Source organism: Candoia aspera, chromosome 3 (assembly GCF_035149785.1).
Source record: "Candoia aspera isolate rCanAsp1 chromosome 3, rCanAsp1.hap2, whole genome shotgun sequence".
NCBI classification, from domain to species: domain Eukaryota; kingdom Metazoa; phylum Chordata; class Lepidosauria; order Squamata; family Boidae; genus Candoia; species Candoia aspera.
Window position 1 is genome coordinate 32,323,626 of NC_086155.1, and position 20,370 is coordinate 32,343,995.

General features: G+C 41.1%; 1 protein-coding gene and 1 long non-coding RNA gene across 4 annotated transcripts in view; one reads left to right on the forward strand and one right to left on the reverse strand.

Annotated features, from left to right (window-relative positions):
- ACSS2 (acyl-CoA synthetase short chain family member 2) overlaps positions 1-6,762 on the reverse strand; it is a 56,583-nt gene extending 49,821 nt beyond the window's left edge. Inside the window, exons 1-2 of one of the 2 annotated variants that reach the window (XM_063297243.1) lie at positions 6,378-6,762; positions 3,911-4,106 (exon numbers count right to left, since the gene is read on the reverse strand). In XM_063297243.1, coding sequence (XP_063153313.1) covers positions 3,911-4,106; positions 6,378-6,507 — 326 coding nt within the window. In that variant the 5' untranslated portion in view covers positions 6,508-6,762. The remainder of the gene's footprint in view (positions 1-3,910; positions 4,107-6,377) is intronic. The other variant, XM_063297244.1, reaches the window with a different exon arrangement.
- Positions 6,763-8,884: 2,122 nt separating this feature from the next.
- On the forward strand, positions 8,885-19,297 carry LOC134494816 (uncharacterized). 2 transcript variants are annotated; one of them, XR_010067695.1, is made up of 4 exons: positions 8,885-8,997; positions 15,873-15,960; positions 16,490-16,697; positions 19,013-19,297. It is a non-coding gene; the product is annotated as an uncharacterized LOC134494816 (long non-coding RNA). The 2 variants fall into 2 exon arrangements; XR_010067696.1 differs by having other exon boundaries at positions 16,647-16,697.
- The last annotated feature ends 1,073 nt before the right edge of the window (positions 19,298-20,370 follow it).

A 20,370-nucleotide genomic window follows, 5' to 3' on the forward strand; every position in this document is an offset into this window, starting at 1 on the left:
CCAGCAACCTTAGCAAGAATAGCCGATGATTGAGGGATCAAAACAGCTGCAGTCTAGCAACACCAATTGGGGACACACCTTGCTTATGCCTCGCTAAAGCCCTAGGACTTTTGCTATAAATTATAAGATTTACACATGGCACAGAGCAAGTGGGGAGAGTTTGCGGAAAGAAGCCATCTCATAAGACCAACAATCATTTAAATAATTTACTGGCAGATTTCACACAAGCAAAAGTACCTGGCCACACAAACCTAATTTAATGTGGTATTATTTCATTATCTGATTATTTTTATGGTTTTATTATGCTGTGGTTTTAATTTACATTTTTATAGCTGTAAACCACCTAGTCATTTGGAAGTCATACGCAATTCATATAACAAATAAGCAAATAAATACATTTATGAAATGTATTTCCATTGCTGGGGTGATTGCCATTAACTTAGACAAGTTGTGAATCCTTCCATCAACCATTAACCATAATAATGAATTGACCCTCTACAAAGACAATGTATATCTGTATATAAGTTGCAGAAGAGCAAGCTTGAATGGAGGTTTCCTTAATGCCCTGTGGGAAGGCTTCCAAGAACCTTCAGCCTCCCCTTTGCAAACAATCTTCTAAGCTTGTAGGACCCCTGGATGGGATTTAGCAGCACTGTTTTGTGTTCTGGTTTTGTAGTTACAAAACATGTTATCAACAACAGAAAGAAACTTTTGATGAACAATCAGCTGTGTTTTTTTTCTGAACTCCATTTCTAGACAGAAATAGACTAAATTTGGAAACTGCATCCTTCTATTATGAAACCAAAACATTTTGCTTTCTCAAACTATCTTGCATACTTCATTAGTTTGCAGTATATTCTCTTTTTCATCTTTTATTCCAGGTTTAGAGAACTTCCAGCTAATCAATTAGTATATTTAACAAAAGTATACTAACATCTTAAATAAAGAAAAAGGGAATGTTCTGCATTTACAAAACTGTAATATTCAGTTCAGTTCAATAAACAACTTGAGCCACTTAACTAGAATTTTACATTTCTCCAAGAGGCAAATAAAAGTAGAAACCAATTGCTAGTAGAAAGGATCTAGCTGAACATCACTTTTAAAAAGTAAACTGGCTTACCTCTAAACAATAAGGAACAACACCCTCTTAGCAGTAAACCAATTTTATCTTTCTAAACTAGCTAAAGAGATATACAAAACATTTGCAAACAGAAATGGCAACTACAAAACATCCCATTCTGACCCCAAAATGGCCACTCTGATCTCAACCAGAAGGGTTCTGACCTTGAAACAGATGGGATGTTTTGGAGCCAGAACATTTTGATAAGACATTTTGCACAACTCTGCATAGCTTCTGACCAAAGGACAAGGGGACTGGAATTCTACTAGAGTTGTTCCTACCTTCTGAGCCCAGTAATATTTGATAGGCATTACATGGAAACAGCTAGAAGCCAAAAGTAGTTCTATGGCCTCAAAATGGTACATAGGCATATCAGAAGCACTCTCAGCTTACATTAAGTGAACCTGTTTTAACACACCCTTCTGGTTGGATCTTAATTTGTAGTTTTGCCAGAAGAATCTGTTTCCTTGAATGTATCCAATATAAATTGGATAGAAAAAGAAAACATATTCAAGGCAGAAGACATTACACTGATATTACTTTCCATAGTTTCCTGTCATATCTAGCACCAGAGGATGCAATATTGCCTCACAAAGAAATGCCTGGTTGCAAGACCATCTTTAATCAACACTGGAACAGCTATGAAATTCAGATTCTGAAATTCCATCTATTGATTTAATATTTAAAAAAAAGAATTGTAACTTATATGTATCTCACATACTGTTTCCTCAGATAACCTGATAACTCTGACTTAGCAAAAATTGTAAGACAACTTGAAATCTGAAGGATGCTTAGTTTGAGATGGGCAGCAATATAAATCCAATAAATAAATAAATAAATATTTCAATATATATAATGTGGATTTGCCTTTGATGTAGTAATTATAACTAGTACAAAATGATGTAGCTAGGGTACTAAAAGGACTATTAGGAACAGATTACATCATCTGAAAAAATTATGATGGCTGCCAGCATACTAAAAAGTCACAGTCAAGTATTTGTGTTGATATACAAAGCTTTATATGGTTTAGGGTTTTGATATCAGATGGGCAGTCTTCTCCAGCAAAGGATCAAGCAGTGACGCCCTCTCGACTATATCATATTTGCCAGATATTCACTACGTGGCAACTCAGAAGAAAGGGCATTCCAGATATAGGTGGCAGAGCAATTGTAGAATTCCTTTTTCATTCAGTTATGATTGCCACAGTTAACTCAACTGAAGATGTACTTATTCATATAACCTTTGCATTGGTTTGTTATTTATTGTAACAATAGCATCATCACGGTTCATTTGCTGTTGTTTTGTGGTTTTAATTTCTGTACCTTTATATGGTTTTATTGATTTGCATTGTTGTTATTTAGCCAATTACTTTAATTACTTTTAATTAAAGTAATTGGCTAAATAAATTTTAAGAATAAGTCAGTCTGATAAACACCAATACTATTACAGCTGCAAGCAAAGAAACACTCAGGAGTACAGACCCAGTGAAATCAGTTGGCCTTACTTCCTACTAAACATTGATAGTATTCATGCCACATTTCCTGACTTATCTTTTGCTCGGTAAAGCAAAAGGGAACTAGAAACTAGAACTGTCAGAAAGAGGAAATAAAAAATATTAGTATCCTTGAACACAAGAAACAATGAAGCAATTATATGGTGGCTATTTTTAAAAAATGTTGGGTTTTTAGAGTTATGGTTTTAAGTTGTTAGCCACTCAGAGCTGCAGAAGCAAGTGGGTGGTCATATGTTTAAATAGATAAATATGCAAAAGATTAAAACTGCATGTGTGGGTCACTGTGAAAAAGGAATGTGTGCTAATGCAGTGTTTCTCAACCTTGGCAACTTTAAGAGGTGTGGACTTCATCTCCCAGAATTCCCCAACCAGCACGGCTGGCTAGGGAATTCTGGGAGTTGAAGTCCACACCTCTCCACACCTCTTAAAGTTGCCAAGGTTGTGAAACACTGTGCTAATGAATAGACTATAATAAATTTCATGTGCCTGACAACAGATTCTTTCAGTAGGTATCTGTTATGCAAACAATACCTATTATGGCTACTGCATACTGCCAAACTATAGTTTACTGTTGCTACCAAGCTCTATCATTTGACTGTCTGAGGATCAATCTACAGGTGGAAGAAAGCTGGCATTTCGAAAGCACCATAAAGCATCGCTTTAAGAAACTGAAGCCTTTTAAACAGAAATCATGAATAAGTATTGAAAGACAGCACCACAAAGATTTAAAAAATATTTTAGATGGTACACCCATTCCTTGTTTAGCAACTGTGTTCCATTCCAATGGCTTGGTTGTTAAGCAAAATGGCTGCTAAGTGAACTCGTGACTGAGAGACAGAGAGATGCTGCAAAGATCACCGATTGCTACTATCTCATTCAGATAAAGTTGTGTCATACAGCTCCAGCAGCTTTACTCTCACTCCAGTGTGCTCTGTTGTCAGGCACATGAAATTTGGTCATAAAGGAACACATTGGTTGGAAAATGATTTTTTTATTACCATTGTATTTGCAAATGGTTGTTAACCAAGGTAATGTTGTTGCTAAATGAGGAGTGGTTTTTTTGCAATTTCATTTTAGACATAGAATGAAAACTGAGAAATTCACAGTATCTGAAGACAATTTTCCCTATTAACACTTGTGCCTTACAAGAGGATTTCTAATGACACAATACTTATCCATCTTTTAATATTCACCTCCAACATTTCATCCTGTAACAGTAGTTTAATGTTAAATTTATATGGGAATTCTGTAGATCAGACTAAGAAGCAAAACATTACCAATAAAATGCTATCTTGTCTCCAAGTTTATTTTCATAAACATTTCTGTCCAAGAGATTGTAGCAAATGTTAGTTGTAGCTCCTTTCATCCATTCAATAAAGATTTTCCCTTTGGTAACATCAAAATTGTACTGCAGAAATGGTCCAGTGTGCTGGGTCCTCCAGTAAAATTCTTTGGCTATATCACCCCAAAATTCTGCAAAAAAAAAAAAAAAGTAAAATAATGTTTCAAGCACAAGATACAAGTAAATACTTTAAGACATCAATATCAAGCAACATGAGTCAGTCTATTAGGAAAAAAAGACCTAACCTGTAATCTTACGAACACTTACTAAGGAATAAGCAAGCTGGTCTCACTTGTGCTATATATTGAGCAGAAAATATCCACAAAAATATTTTTTCATGACAATAGAATTGTATCCACATGCTATTTATTCAGAGGCAAGTTCAAAGAACTTGGCTAAGACAGACCAGAAGTCCATCACCTGTTTTCCATAGCAACTAATCTGATGCTTCTGGGTAAATTCACAAGTAGGACAAGATAGAAAGTTAATATTTTGCATTCAAGTACAATTTTCCTACTTAACTACACACTACCATTATCATTGAAAAGATAGAAAGCTAAGTCCCATATACTGAGTGGAAACTACATTCAAGTATATGTTCATAAATGCACCAATTACATAATCATGGCCAATTATCTGCCTTTTTCCAATTTTAAATATTACAAAAACGTGCTTAAATAATTCCTTTTTTACCCATTACAATATGTTACTCATCTTTGTACATAAAGATCTATTCAGTGGATCGTATCAAACATATGCTACCTTATACCTATGATTCTGAGTAAACATTCAGTTTTAATCCTGCAATCCTTTTACACATAAATATTTCTAAAATTCCAGAGGAATTGCCAGATCAACTGCTCTAGCAAACCCTATGGAACTCTAAAAGTAAATAAATGCGGGTGAAGCAAGTTTTAGGCAAAAACGTAAGTCATCCAAATAAAACCTATTAGCCTTTAACTTATTTGTGAACAGAAATTATCTCCAATAAAACCCAATTTATGAATTTATTTTAGCAACCACAAATGGGACAGGCAACTCAGTTATTAAGCAAAATGGTCACTAAGTGAAACTGCGACAGTGCTTACGATCTTACTTTAGTTTTCCTTTGCTTTACAGACCTGTGAAGGTTGTAAATGCAAGGACTGGTCACAAAGTTACTTTTTCATCACCAATGTAACTGTGAATGGTTGCTAAACGAGGAAGTCACTAAACAAGGACTACCTGTATTTTTCTTTAGGAACCTGCAAACACACCCTCCATAGACAACATGGAAACATTGTAACAAAATACTGTACCTAGTTTTTTTTTCCTAGATTAGTGCTGGCTGGGGAATTCTGGGAGTTGAAGTCCACACATCTTAAAAGTTGCCAAGGTTGAGAAACACTGATCTAGATATTAAAATCTGGCTGCTTGATTTCTCTACTTACCTACTGCTAAAAGTTTGGCACCCAATTAAAACCAGTATCTTGTTACAAGAGCCAGTTTGGTTTAGTGATTAAAGCTTCAGGCTAGGAACCAGGAGACTGAGTTCTAGTCCTGCCTTAGGCAGGAAGCCAACTGGGTGACCTTGGGCCAGCCACTCTTTCTCAGCCCTAGGAAGCAGGCAATGGCAACCACTTCCAAAAACCTTGCCAAGAAAACTGCAAGGACTTGTCCAGGCAGTCGCACATTTGTGGATTACAGTACACTGCATCGCCTACATTGACACATGTCTAAGTCTCTAAACTGTTAAAATGCTCTTTATTGTAGCATAACAAGTTAAACAACAGGGTGTTGGTTTTAATATTCTGGGCTGGTCACCTAGCATTGGCTTCACAGTTCAACAACAGATTATTTTTCTTCTATTTGGACAAATAATTAACATGATGCTAGTTGTAACTTCAGAAACTTAACTTGGAGCCAGAAGGGACAAGCACCGTCCCTTACACGCCGCTGCCTCAAACAGTCCAGCAAAGTAATCCTAGCAGAGATGCTACGAGACACTTGCTGCTCACACACTGCAGGACGCAAACCGCTTCGCAGCCCGGACTGTCCACCTGCGACTGACTGACGGGTTCCAGGGCAGCTGCTGGCCTGCCTTCAGGACCGTGGTGTCTCGGATCAAAAGGACCGGCAGCCACCAATCTGACCCCATGGGAGCAGGAGGAGGACAGCCATGCAAGCACATGGTAGTTAAGGAGAGGAGGTGACGCTGGACGGGTCCTGCGCCCTTGAGACAGAGGCTCCTGGCTTCCAAGCGTCCCTCTCCCTTCCTCCCGCTCGCTCGGCTCCTCCACAGCCCGGCTCCCACCCTGCCTGCCACGGTCAGGAAGCCAGGCAACTGTAAGCGGCCTGGAAGCTTGCCCCGAACCTGACAAGGAAAGGCGCGCCAACCTCGCCCACTACGGCCTGGCACTCACCCTGCGGCTCCTCCACCGAGCGGCGGTAAAGCTCCCCATATTTTTCCAAGGAAGGCACATGTGCCTCCCGCGCCAACTCCGGCGGCGCCCGGTAAAGCCTGGCGGCGCGCTCTTCCTTGGGCAGCACCATCCTCCGGGCTCCAACCAGAAGAAGGAGCCGAACGCCAAGCTGCGACGGACGACCAGCTAGCGAGTCGCGAGCACTGAGCTAGGAAACACCCCGGCGGAGCTGTCTTTACCAGGCTTCGGCTTCTGGGAGGAGCAGGGGCGGGAGGAGGCCCGGCCAAGCTCCGCCCAGGCCTGAGGCTGCTGCTGGGTGAATTGGCCCGAAATACAAGGAAGAGCGAGTGCTTGATCCGTACTGGCCCGGCCGCCCGCCTCTTCCCGCTGACGGCTGCTCTCAAGCGCTCCGCGGCCGCCGCTTCCTTTCCCCGGACAGGGGTGGTGCAGTTAGGTAATTTTAGACTCTGGACTTAATAGGGTGGCTCCGTCCTCTTTAGGTGGTAATACGTGTTACTTTACACTTGCTTCACTCAACTCTGATGCATTTGGTGTTCCTCTTAGTCTTTCTGCTGAGCGAGGTCCTGGATTTATGCCCGCGAAGTCCTTGTTCTCAAATAAAGAAAAAGTCAAAGTTGAGTTTACTTCGATCAGGTTTAGTTACTCTGGGTCCTCAGCCCAATCCTGCAAATTGCATAAGAGTCTTGTTTGATTTTCACTGACTCACGGGTCTTGTTCTGCAAAATGGATCTTAAAAAGCCCCGCAAGCCTAGGACTAACTAATACCGGTGCAGTTCGGGCTAAGGTAAGAGAATCCAGTTCAAGCTTGGGCCACTTACCCCATAGCTAAATCTATCCTGCAGCTTCCTTGCAAGGACAAGCAAAGTCGAGAAAGAGATACCTGCTCTTGAACTATTTAGGAGAATAGAATAGTGTGATAAGAGTAATGCATCCTGCGTAATAGAAGCATGCAGTAAGAATATTATGTATATTGTTATACATAATTCATGTATATATTATGTATGAATATTATGTATATTCTTATACATAATTCACATTCATGGGGCAACAGATTCTCATTTACCCATCTTCATTCTGTTTTGTTTTTCTCCCAGAACCCTTTACGTTGTGGCATAATGAAATCTTTACTAGCCCTCTTTATGTAAAGAGGTGTTAAGGGTCAATGGGCTACTGCTGGCAACAGCCTGCTCTATTTTCCAATGTGTATACTAGGACAATTGGGAAGAATTTGTCCTTACAAAAATCTGACATTCTTCAGCAATTAAATATCCAGTGTGCTGGATGGGGAATTCTGGGAGTTGAAGTCCATACATCTTAAAGTTGCCAAGGTTGAGAAACATTAATTTGATACAGTGTCCATTGTTTTATTGACTATTCTAAAGCCTTTGACTGTGTGGACCATAACAAATTGTGGCAGGTTCTTAGTGGTATGGGGATACCAAGTCATCTTGTCTGCCTCCTGAAGAATCTGTATAACGACCAAGTAGCAACAGTAAGAACAGACCACGGAACAACGGACTGGTTTAAGATTAGGAAAGGAGTACGGCAGGGCTGTATACTCTCACCCTACCTATTCAACTTGTATGCAGAACACATCATGCGACAAGCTGGCCTTGAGGAATCCAAGGCTGGAGTTAAAATCGCTGGAAGAAACATTAACAATCTCAGATATGCAGATGATACCACTTTGATGGCTGAAAGCGAAGAGGAACTGAGGAGCCTTATGATGAAGGTGAAAGAAGAAAGTGCAAAAGCTGGTTTGCAGCTAAACCTCAAAAAAACCAAGATTATGGCAACCAGCTTGATTGATAACTGGCAAATAGAGGGAGAAAATGTAGAAGCAGTGAAAGACTTTGTATTCCTAGGTGCGAAGATTACTGCAGATGCTGACTGCACTCAGGAAATCAGAAGACGCTTAATCCTTGGGAGAAGAGCAATGACAAATCTCGATAAAATAGTTAAGAGCAGAAACATCACACTGACAACAAAGGTCCGCATTGTTAAAGCAATGGTGTTCCCCGTAGTAACATATGGCTGCGAGAGCTGGACCATAAGGAAGGCTGAGAGAAGGAAGATTGATGCTTTTGAACTGTGGTGTTGGAGGAAAATTCTGAGAGTGCCTTGGACTGCAAGAAGATCAAACCAGTCCATCCTCCAGGAAATAAAGCCAGACTGCTCACTTGAGGGAATGGTATTAAAGGCAAAACTGAAATACTTTGGCCACATAATGAGAAGACAGGACACCCTGGAGAAGATGCTGATGCTAGGGAGAGTGGAAGGCAAAAGGAAGAGGGGCCGACCAAGGGCAAGGTGGATGGATGATATTCTAGAGGTGACGGACTCGTCCCTGGGGGAGCTGGGGATGTTGACGACCGACAGGAAGCTCTGGCGTGGGCTGGTCCATGAAGTCACGAAGAGTCGGAAGCGACTAAACGAATAAACAACAAACAACCATTGTTTTAGTGCAAACTGTTCTTGACAGGAGCTTTAAAAAGATCAAAAGTCTTGTGACATCATAAAGACTGATAGATTGAGACTGCAATGGAGATGGGCCTTTTCTGCTGTGGCTCCTGTCCTCTGGAATATCATTCCCCCTGAGGTGAGGTTAGCCCCATCCTTATTAGCCTTCCAGAAAGCCCTTAAAACATGGTTTTTCCAGCAGCCTTGAGGATCCCATGGAAACAGGGAGCCTGTAAGTTGGTTATATTGTGTTTAGGATGTTGGTCCATTCTCCAGTAGTCTTAGTTCTATTTATATTTGTTTTTAATAATTGTTTATACTTGTTTTAACCGTTTGTTTTGTTGCATGCCACCCAGAGTCACATTTGTGAGATGGGCAGCTATATAAATTTGCTAAATAAATAAATAAATAAAATTATACAATTATCTAAATTGAACTTGGGTCTTAATTTTGAACGGAAAGGGCTATACTCATTCAGCACAGTAAAGTATGACCTAGTTAAACATAGGTTTGTTAAATTATTAAAGGCTGGATTTGCCCACAAACTAAACCATAAAACATGATTTTCAAACCATAGCAGTTGTCTGCATGTTAAGTTAAACCAAAAAAACACCTTTGTTCTATCCAATACAAGGGATTTCTTATTTATATCAGAAAGATATTTGAGCAGGCATTCAACAGATAGAGATTTCGTGTTTAAAAAATGAACAGGACAGAGAACAAGAGACAAAGTCTATTAAAGTAATTCCTTTATTAGGTCAACTGGAGGTTAATAAAATATTTGCAATGATTTTGTAAACCTTCATTTGGCATAATAACATTTATAGATGCTTACTTTTTCCCCCTAGCCAGTACAGCTACTCATGTTTTAGGAAAAAATATTAAAATTGATTGGGAGCTGTTCAAGATAGGGGGTATAATCCTGATATTGGGACAATATAGGATCTCCAGTGATCACATATCATGGATCCTTACTATTGTGATACTGCCTGAATTATTCTTGTGAGTGATCTTTTATCCATTGACAAAATTTGGTTTCAGACTGCAACTATAGTTGCAGAACCAGCCCCCAGGTGTGGCCATGTCTTTCAAGAAGCAGCCAGTTCCCTCCTTAGAGGGAGTGGCTGGCTCACCTGCTTCCCAGTTCTTGGGATCCCATAGTGTGGGAGAGATGGCATGGGTGCACTATGAGGCTTAACGCAGAATAGTCAATGTCCTTGTGCCAGCAAGTACTCAGAAGAAAATGGAGGTACTAAAATGCCAGCAACCTACTCCACATCATTTTTTAATAAGGAAAAAAGAGTGTTTCAGTATGCAATTGAAAGAACACAGCAAACCTTATTATTGGCCAGCAAGTAAGCACTGATTTTGCTGGTAGTTCTCTGTGCTTAGCCAGTGGACCCAAAGGAGAAGAGACAACCTGGTTGTCAATTCTCTGCAAGTGGTACAGACTCTCATACATGCAAAGATGCTACTGCTCATATAGTTACAAGTCCACAAAAAAATCAAAATACCTATAATCAGTTGTACCTACAGTACATTTTAAAGTTAAAATAGAAAAGTTAGGAGGCTGAAAGTACCATATGTTATCTGTACTTGGTTCTCATTGAAATAAATTGGATTTAAGTCATAACTCATTTTTCACATTGGTTTCAGTAGGATCTAACTATAAGTAATCTAATCTAACAGTGTACAACTTTGAAAGAATAGGTTCATACATTGTGCTAAGCCATAATTTGTTTAACCATGGGGTACAGAATATGGTACAGTTGCTGCTATAAACATGGTTCGCATACCACAAAGACAAGGTTCACATAACATTCTATAAACCATGGTTTATATACTGCAATGTCAGGATCCACACAACATTCTAAACCAAAACCAAGCAAGCCAGTTCATAGCTAGGTGTTGTATATATCCAAAGCATATCATACTCTTGTAGCTGCACCAAGGAATTCACTGTTGGCTTACCAGCATTCTTTCATGTAGTCCTGCAGCCAGTCTTCCCTAACTGTATGACTCAGCAGCTGCATGGATCATTTGTGGGAAGGAATTATAAATCATGCCACCTAGGATAAGGACTGAAATTTTATACCAGAATGAACATTCTGGCATCAATTTCGTGCTGAACAGATCTAAATGTTGCACAATTTTAACAAGGAGTCAGGCAGAGAACAATGGATTCTTGTTCTTTATGATGTTGAACCATATAGAAAAATGTAAAGTGAACCTTTTTCTGCTCCATCACCAAACTATCACATAGAATATTTCTTCATTACATTTATATCCTGCCTTTCCCTGAAAGCACAAAGGGGCTTTAATGGGGGTCTCCCCCAGATTTTATCCCCAAACAATCCTTGGAGGTAATTTGGGCTATGAGAGGGGGACTGGCCTAATGTCACTCAGTGAATACATAGTTAGGTAGAAATAGAGTTTAGGTCTCCCTGGTCCAAGTTCAAGTTCTTAATCACCATGCTACATTGAAAGATGAAGGTCAATGAACAAGCATAGCTCATAAGTGCCAAGCTGTGAAAGATACTGATAAAAATATAGAAAAACATTCCTTTAAACCCCATATTATTCTGCTTACATTTATCAGAAAAGTAAATCAAGCTAAATTTTAAAAAAAACAACCTGAAGAAATTGTGATGGGGAAAGAATGCAACAATTGGAAACATCCTTGTCCTATATATGCACAATCATTTCCTCTTGTCCAAGGTTTCAGATGGAGAGAGCCAGTTTGGCCTAGTGGTTAAGGTGCTGGGCTAGAAACCAGGAGACTGAGAGTTCTAGTCCCACCTTAGGCATGAAAGCTGGCTGGGCAACCTTGGGCCAGTCATACTCTCTCAGCCCAACTCACCTCACAGGGTTGTTGTTGGGAAAATAGGAGGAGGAAGGAGTATTAGGTATGTTCACCACCTTGAGTTATTTATAAAAATAATAAAGGCAGGATAGAAAATAAAATAAATAAATATTGGGGGATGGAATGGGGAAAATTCGATTGGAGGGCTCTCAAGAACCATATAAATAATTGTTCTGGACTCCCAACCCACCAGGATTTTTAAAAGAGGAGGAATTAAAAGGACAAAATTATGAAACTAAATAGAAATGTATAGGAAATTCCTTCTTGCCCACCAACTTCTTCCATATACCTATTGTGATAGTTGTCATAACCCCTATGATTTGTAAGGAATTCGTTAATGGTAGCTCATAAAAATACCGGGATACTGTAGAAGGAGTTATAAAATATTTGTCCAAGTGGCTTTCACTAGGATTGTACAGGCATAATTAAATCATACATATGGTAGACCACATGATTTTTCCAAGTCCAGTTGCTCAGCATTTGATATCTGAAAACTTAATATGCGAACAGACTTAATTTGCAAGCATTACGTCTCACAATATCAGGTGATCAGAAAATGATGAAATCTGTCATGGTCCATTAATACATATGAGTCATCATTTGAAGTATATTGCTGTAATCAAGTACAATAATGAACTTCCTTGTGTGAAGCTTAAATCAGCCCATACATCTGAGTTCTGAGTTCAGGATCTTATTTAGCAGATTTATTCCTTAAGTTTAAAAACACTGGGTTGGATAAAGGGCAGATGGAAAAATTTGCTATTGACATTATGACTGTTTATGTCAATAGCAAGACCTTCCATCTGGTCTGTATCTAAGCACAGGATGGAGAGAACATTCCAGGGGAATGTTGATCAGCAACATGGTGTTGATCTCTGTTTCCAGCCTAGTGGCCCCAATACTGGATCCTGGTGATCTGTATCATGTATTACTGAGATCTGGTTGGGTGAGAGCAGTGATACTGCCTTCTTAGAGATCTGACTTTCCAGGTTTTGGGTTCCTGGAGCAATCATAGACTTAAGGTCAGAAGAGGTGAGTGGTGCTGATCTTAAGGAAGAATTTATTTGTTACCAGGGAGATTGCTCCTGAGGTGGCAGGGTATGAATATCTGTGGGTTAAGTTGGGCTGTAGGAACAAGCTGAGTACCCTTCTGGTTGTAAAAGCAGCCCTGCTACACAGTTGGATCCTTCTTCAGGCTCCCTGATTTTGTCTCTGGGCTATTTATTTATGTATTCAATTTATATGGCCACCCACACACCAACCAATTTCCAGCTAGTGGTGGAGTCTATGGAGTCCAGTCAGGGAAAGCTTAAGAGTTCACAGCCTCTTTGGCAACATCTCTGGCTTAGTACATCCTGCTAGTCATACGTTAGACCTCATGTTTGCATCATATCAGTTGGGTGGTGATCCTAACATGGAAGTATTATATCTAGCTGTAACCTGATCCAGTTAAGAATAACTGCCGCCCAGGGCCTTTATAAGGCAAGCCCATTAGGAGTTTCTACCCAGGTGCCTGGTGAATTAAGATTTTCCAAAGGGTGGGTATGTATGTATATACTGTATGTATATGATTTATGGAAGTGCCCATCTCACAGCAGTGATTCTGGGTGACATACAAAGATTAAAACCACTATAGCAATATAAACCCATGATGCCCTAGTTAAACAGTAACCCCCCAAACAGAAGCTACATCACTGGTGGAGCTCACCTAACTCCCTGGCCAAAATGCCTGGAGGAACAACCAGGAGACTTAGGCTAACAGGATTGGGGCCATCTGGATCTCTAGGTGGATGCTGTTCCACAGGGTAGATGCAGTCACACAGAAGACATAATTCTGGGGTCCAACAAGATGACATAGTTTTATGGAGGAGACCCAGAGAATGCTCTCCCTGCCACAGCTGGTGGGGCAGGAAGAACAATGGAGGCAGGAGGTCCTGCAAATAGTCCATCCATATAAATGTGGAGCGTTTCCCAAAGTTCTAACAAGCAGTTCCACTGACTGTCTGGTTAGCTTCTGGCAACAGGAAACAACATAAGCTCTTAACAATTTTGTCTCCAAGCAGCGGGGGTTCATGCCTGGGAATGGGATGGAGACAGCATTAGGTGGTGCAGTGGATGACTTGTATTGGGACCTAAATGGGGGCAGTGTACCCTTCTTGGTCCTGTCAGATATCTTGGCAGCTCTTGATACAATTGACTGTGGTATCCTTCTAGATTTCCCATAGGGGTTGAGGACTCAGAGGCACTGTTCTGTAATTCCTATCATATTGGGCAGAGATTCTATCGCCCCAGCAGCCATTCCCTTTTGGGGTGCCACAGTGGTCAGTCCTCTTCCCTTTACTGTTTCATATGTATGTGAAGCATCTAGGAGAGCTTGTCTAATAGTTAGAGGTGTGATACCATCAGCAGCTGATACTGAGCTTTATATTGCCATCACAGACCCAACTGGAAATGCTGTCAGTCCCTAGTGGCTGTTAGGGGCTGGAATGGACAAAACAAGCTAAGATTGAATCAAAGCAAGATTGCTGTGCATTCATCATGGTTCTCTATTAGCTCCAGTGTTGCCCTCAGAAGGGTGACACTGCCCTTTAGGGAGCAGGTCTGAAATTTAAGATCCTCCTGGACTCATCGCTACTGATGGATGGGTTGGTGGAGGCCATGGCCAAGAGGGCCTTTGCCCACCTCTGGTTGGTGCTCCAACTTCAACAGAGGAGCTAGCTGCAATTACTAGTACCTTTATTTTTCCATCCTAACCCCCCCCCCCCAAGCTGTTAGACTTCTGCAATAAACTCTTCAGAGATAGCAATGTTGACCACATAGGAAGGGAAGCTGAAAAGTGGCTCTCTGTGTAATATGCAGCCAGCTGAAGAGCCACTGCCATGGCTTCCCTTTTCCTATCAAAGGGGGGGGGGATTACTCAGCTTTACTGAATGGGTGCAAGCCAGAGAGCCACTGCAGAGCCACTCTGCAGCACACAACCTTATGGTACAGCTGCCCCCTCCCCCAATGACTTCACTGCTGCAGCACATAAACAAGAGAGACGTTTTTGCATGCATGTCAAGAATGCATGCCCCAGCTTCCATACCTCAGCACTGGAGACACGGGAGGTGTTCTTGACACAAGTCCAAGAGTTTTATTGGCTCCAAATCATCTGGTATGATGGAGTGTCTGTTTGACTCAAAAATGGGGGAGGAGAATGCTGAGCCATTGCAGAAAAGATATTTGGGTCTTAGGAAAGTAGAAAACATGAGAAAGAAACTTAGAACAACTCTGCCTCAATTGTGTTTGGTATAAGTTGAAGTAGAGAGAGGCTTTGACAGATTTTCAAGATTCTATTACAATACTCTATAAGTTCATGAAAGAGTATTTCATACACCTAGCAATTCCTGTTTCCTGACCTTGTCTACCTCAAAGGGCTGAACATCCACTTCATACTGATCATAGAGAGTTAAATCTGATGTCTGTAGTCCTTGTCGATCATATCACTTACAACTGTCTTTTTGAAGATGGTTGCTGATCTCAGAACAGGGAAGGTTTCCCCGCAGATTTGCTTATAATTAACTAAAGGACCAAAGGACCTTAGGGAGGAAGACATTCAATGTTTTTAAAAGTGAGGATGCCTTTGCACTGACCTATGACAGATTCTATCAACTCAGTTGCTTTATAATGTTTTAAATTTTTGGTAAGCTATCTCATCAACTTCGCTTATTAGGTGGAGTATAGCTAAATAATTATGTCTTTTTAAAATTTCAAATGGAAATACCTTGTTTTTGTGTATTACAGTCTTCAGAGTCTTTAGTCTCTCTGTGGTATTGATGTGAAAGCTACTGCTTGTTGTTTTACTGTCCTTTTTTCTTTAGCAAAACCTGCACTACACAACTGTCACTTAATATGCTGTTGAAATAGCAAACACTTTATTTACTTGATGACTTGAGTATTTAACAGCGGCAGAAGATCTGCCTTAGACCTGAACCTGCCTATGTGATGCTTATGAGAACTTCTACAAACTGAAGCACTTTATGAAGAAATACATTATTTTGAACCCAAATACCATAGGGAAAGTAGCGTGCATGAGCAAATAGAAAGAAAAAATATCCAAGGAACAGGAAGGAATTCAGACTGACATTGGCAATGCTTGACACATTCCACAGTTATGAGCTGCTGAGAGGCCAAGCTAAGCCTCTCTCAGATGGTATCAACTTACCACTGGGACAGTGACGATAAAAGGACACTACCAAGGTTAGCTGAATGTAAGTCTTGTGTTCCCATTCTCTCTTCTGGTTGATTTCCTTTTTTTCACTTGTGCTTAAGCATTTGAGAAAACATCTTGTGATCTCAACTCAATGGGAGTCTCTAGAAAGAGGTCCTGAATCTTTGGGGCTTTGAAATGTTTCAAAAAGTGGGTCCCATCATAGAATGGCTACTGTGGATGCAGAGTGGTTCACAAAAGGTGTGCACAAAGATAACGTTTCTATGAGAAGTCAGGCTGATTCAGCTGCAGAAAAGTGTGTTCTGCTGCCCTCTGATGGGGCAGCAAAAATGGATAATTAGCAATTAGGTGAATATGAGCCCTGGAATCTCTCCAGAATGAGGCTTACATCACTTGGGCCATATTCTGTGCTATTTAGATATAACTGAAAATTAAAAGAGGATGCAAAAGGGAGTAATTCTGCTCAGTGCACATTATGTATCCATAATATAAACCTGAATAAACCATGCACTGCTTTAAGTCTGAAGTGTGAAAACAGCCCCAGCATGCCTTCCTCAGCCACTTCCAGATATGCTAGATGACTGTTCCCAGAAGTTCTACTTAGCATGGCCTGTTCCAGTGCATCCAGGGACCACCAGTTTGAAGAAAGCTGCAATAAAATTACTTCACTTCTTCTGTAGTAATATTCTCCCTTACCTATATTGTGTCTCCATAGCAACAATTGTGACATCTCTGCATATCCAATGTATATTTTCTGACAAATCAGGTATGAATTGTTTAAACATATTTTGCTGAATCAACAATAATGGCTGGATTCGGGCAAGCCTGAACAAAGGTTCTTAGCAGAGATGGAAAGTCTAAAAATAGTCAAATACATAAAAAAGACATTTAAAAAGCAAAATGATACACATCCATTCCCCAGGATAGCCTTTTCATTTTTTTTTTTAATTTGTTCAATCATGTTTGATTCTTGGAGACTACCTAGACAAGTCCCTGCAGGCAAGATTTTTTGGAAGTGGCATTGCCTGCTTCCTAGGGCTGAGAGAGAGTGACTGGCCCAAGGTCACCCAGTGTCAGGGCAGCCACGCTCTAAATAAAACACAGACTCACTTAGAGGGTCTAAGGATTTCTGGCTTTATTAGAATGGAGTGCGTGCAAAGAAAAAGACGGGAATCCTTATGTGTTGACAAGGTGCCCTGTTTATACTTTGTTGGCAGACGTTGTGCTTCTCCACCCTTGAGCCAGGACCAGATGGGTGCTTGGGACTGTGATGCGTCAGCTGATGGGCGATTCCGGCGATCTCCTTTGTCTCCCTGCCTTCGTCCAGACCAGGTGTGTGCCCTGGGGAAATGGGATGGCATTCCCCCGATCCTCTGATGGGTGTTGAGTCCGGTCTAGGGGCTTTTCTATTATGTTTGTGATCCCCTTCTGGATATGGGTGCTTGGGGGATATGTGAGTGATTAAGGGATTACGCTTATCCCTTCCTCTTACCTAATGTGCATGTTCCCCGTTGTGATGCACAAATGCCTTGCAACGGGGAACATGACACCCAGCTGGCTTCATGCCTAAGGTGGAACTAGAACTCACAGTCTCCCAGTTTCTAGCCTGATGCCTTAACCGCTACACCAAACTGGCTCTCTTTGTATTTTTAGTTTGAAATTGAAGCAAATGTGTTTTCTTGCTTAATGGTACAGCTGTGCCTGATCATTGCACGGGTGGATATTAATATAAAGGTGTTTTCCATGAGGTCACACGTACATTACAATGTCTTTACGATTGTCTACCTCCTCCACAGTGTTGTCAAAAACCCAGAAAACCAGGACACAGAACAATCCTGGGCACCAGGGGGCAATATAGAGCTAGAGATCAGCTTTGTATATAGCTTTCTTCAAACAGATGTCTTAAAAAGAAAATACTTAAAAATGAAAAGACAATTAGCATTTTTATTGATCAGTATTTGTATGTATTTTTGTTTGTTTGTTTCCAACCAAGCCTTGTCTCATGTCAGACCTCTAATATTTCTCTCTACTGGAGAAACTTTCATGATCTTTTTAGCTGGCAAATTAGTTAAAAACAACTTCTGTTAAGATAATAGTGTGGAGTGTGGTTTCTTGGGATATTGCAGCTGATGTTACGAACTAATGCACAGGACTGCTGGTTGCAGCTGTTTGTTTCTTTGTCAGGCAGTGTCCTTACTAGGAAGAGTCAACATAGTAGCTGTAAGTCAAAATACCAACTTCTAAATGCAGACAACAGATTTGTAGTTGGCTGCAAAATTACAGCTTCTCTTTCTGTCTCACAATTTAAGTAGTCCAGATGCCCAGCAACCCAACAGCAACATCAAAAAGACAGCTGCTCCCAGGAAGTAGCCATGTGCCTGGCCACCAAGTCAAAGCATCTGTTACCCCTTTCTGTCCTTTTCTGGAATGTCACTTGGGCAGAATCTGTCCTCCTCCAGCATGTAGTCTTCTTCTTTATCTTTTTTGTGGCCTTTGGTTTATGTCAAGGGCACATTTCAAGCTTTATCCTGTGTCCAGGTCTTCTTGCAACTGAAACCCCCAGAGTTCAGCAGCAGGAATTGTAAATCAAGGAAGTAAACAAGTAAACAAAAGAGGTGCATCCAAGATCCATGTTGTGTTGATGTGCCCTCTCTACTGCCGAATCATACTGCTCTACAAGGCTTATGGCCCTTTAGTTTGTCTTTGTGGATTCTTGGCAGGTTGGCTCTTGGGCTATAGAAATCGTATTCTTTGTCTTATTGGGACCACTTTTTTTCCCTTTGCCCAATTGCCTGGAGGTTTGTTTGTTTTTCGAATTAAAATCATACTGCAGAGTAGGCTTATCAAATGCACAATTCACTGTTCAGTTTTCCTCAGGCATGATGGAAGCGACCAAGGAAGAGAGAGGAAGCAGGGCCCTCTGTATTGGCCTTGCTCCCTTGGCTTTCTTTGCACCCCTATCCAGTTTGGCACTATTATCTCAGGCCGGCCTGGGTTCTTCCAACGTTTTGCCTCAGCTACCTGCTTCCCATTCCCAAGCCTTTTCAATTCGGTCACTCTCCTCATTTGTTTTCACTACAGTTGAACTCAAAACAATCATCTCAATCTCCATGGAAACAGATTTGGTGGCTCCTATGGAAACAGGCATGGAGGAAGAACCCCCGTAGAGTCACAGCTTTCGGAATCACTCCCACCCACAGTGCAGACAGTGGCTCTGAATGAATTGATGAACTGCCGTGATGCCAGATACTACTAATAAGCAATGTAAGATGACCTGTTTATGTAAGGGCATTGCAGTCTGACAACAATTGCACGTGCACATCCTGGCCACTATTTACTTGCACCATATTGCATGGCTGTATCAGAAATGGATCTTTCTCACATTAGGTAAAGGTAAAGGTTTCCCTTGACGTAAAGTCCAGTCGAGTCCGACTCTAGGGGGCGGTGCTCATCTCCGTTTCTAAGCCTTGGAGCCGGCGTTGTCATAGACACTTCCGGGTCATGTGGCCAGCATGACGACTCGGAACGCCGTTACCTTCCCGCCGAAGCGGTACCTATTGATCTACTCACATTTGCATGTTTTCGAACTGCTAGGTTGGCAGGAGCTGGGACTAGCAACGGGAGCTCACCCCGCCGCGCGGTTTCGAACCGCCGACCTTCCGATCGACAGCTCAGCGGTTTAACCCGCAGCGCCACCGCATCCCTGTTATTTCTCACATTAAGTGCTAGAAATATTGACTTAGTGTCATGATCCAACTGCCCATCTTCCTTACAGTGTACCTCCTTAGACTGCTTCCTGGGATCTGCAGTTTGGAGGAATGCGCTGAGCACAGTCCTTCAGTCTTTATCCATGCCATGTCTCTGTCTTGAGAGGCAGAGAAAGCGACTCAGGCAGACTCTTGCATGTGCAGATGTATATTCTTTTTCAGTATATGGTTATAGGTGAGATGGAGATTTTAATCAGCTTTAATGATGGCACCCAGGAATCTCTGAGTAGTATTTAGTGTAAATCAACTAATGACTAGCACATTGATATGACTGTTCACACTGACATTAAATGAAAATAAATATTCATGTTTAATTCTGGAATATTTTCAGTCTTACCATGTTCATTGCACACTGAGGAGAGACACTTTTGGATGGCTGAGAATTACAATTTTAACATTTTTTCAGAGGGCAAGGAATGAAACAGCCATGATATGATGACATATATGGAGGGATGAGTCAATGTGTTCCTGGTTCTGGGTGGTTGTGTTTCTGCCTGCATATACCTTCTCTAGTTGCCTTAAGCCAATCCAAGACTGAACACACCAATTTTATTTTTGTTTTACTTCCTGCTGGGACTCAATGGGAAACTACATTGCCAGTACTAAATGTCATGTGTACTGATGGCGAGCAGGAGGGGGCCCCTATCCAGGGGGGAAAACGCATGCGTAGTA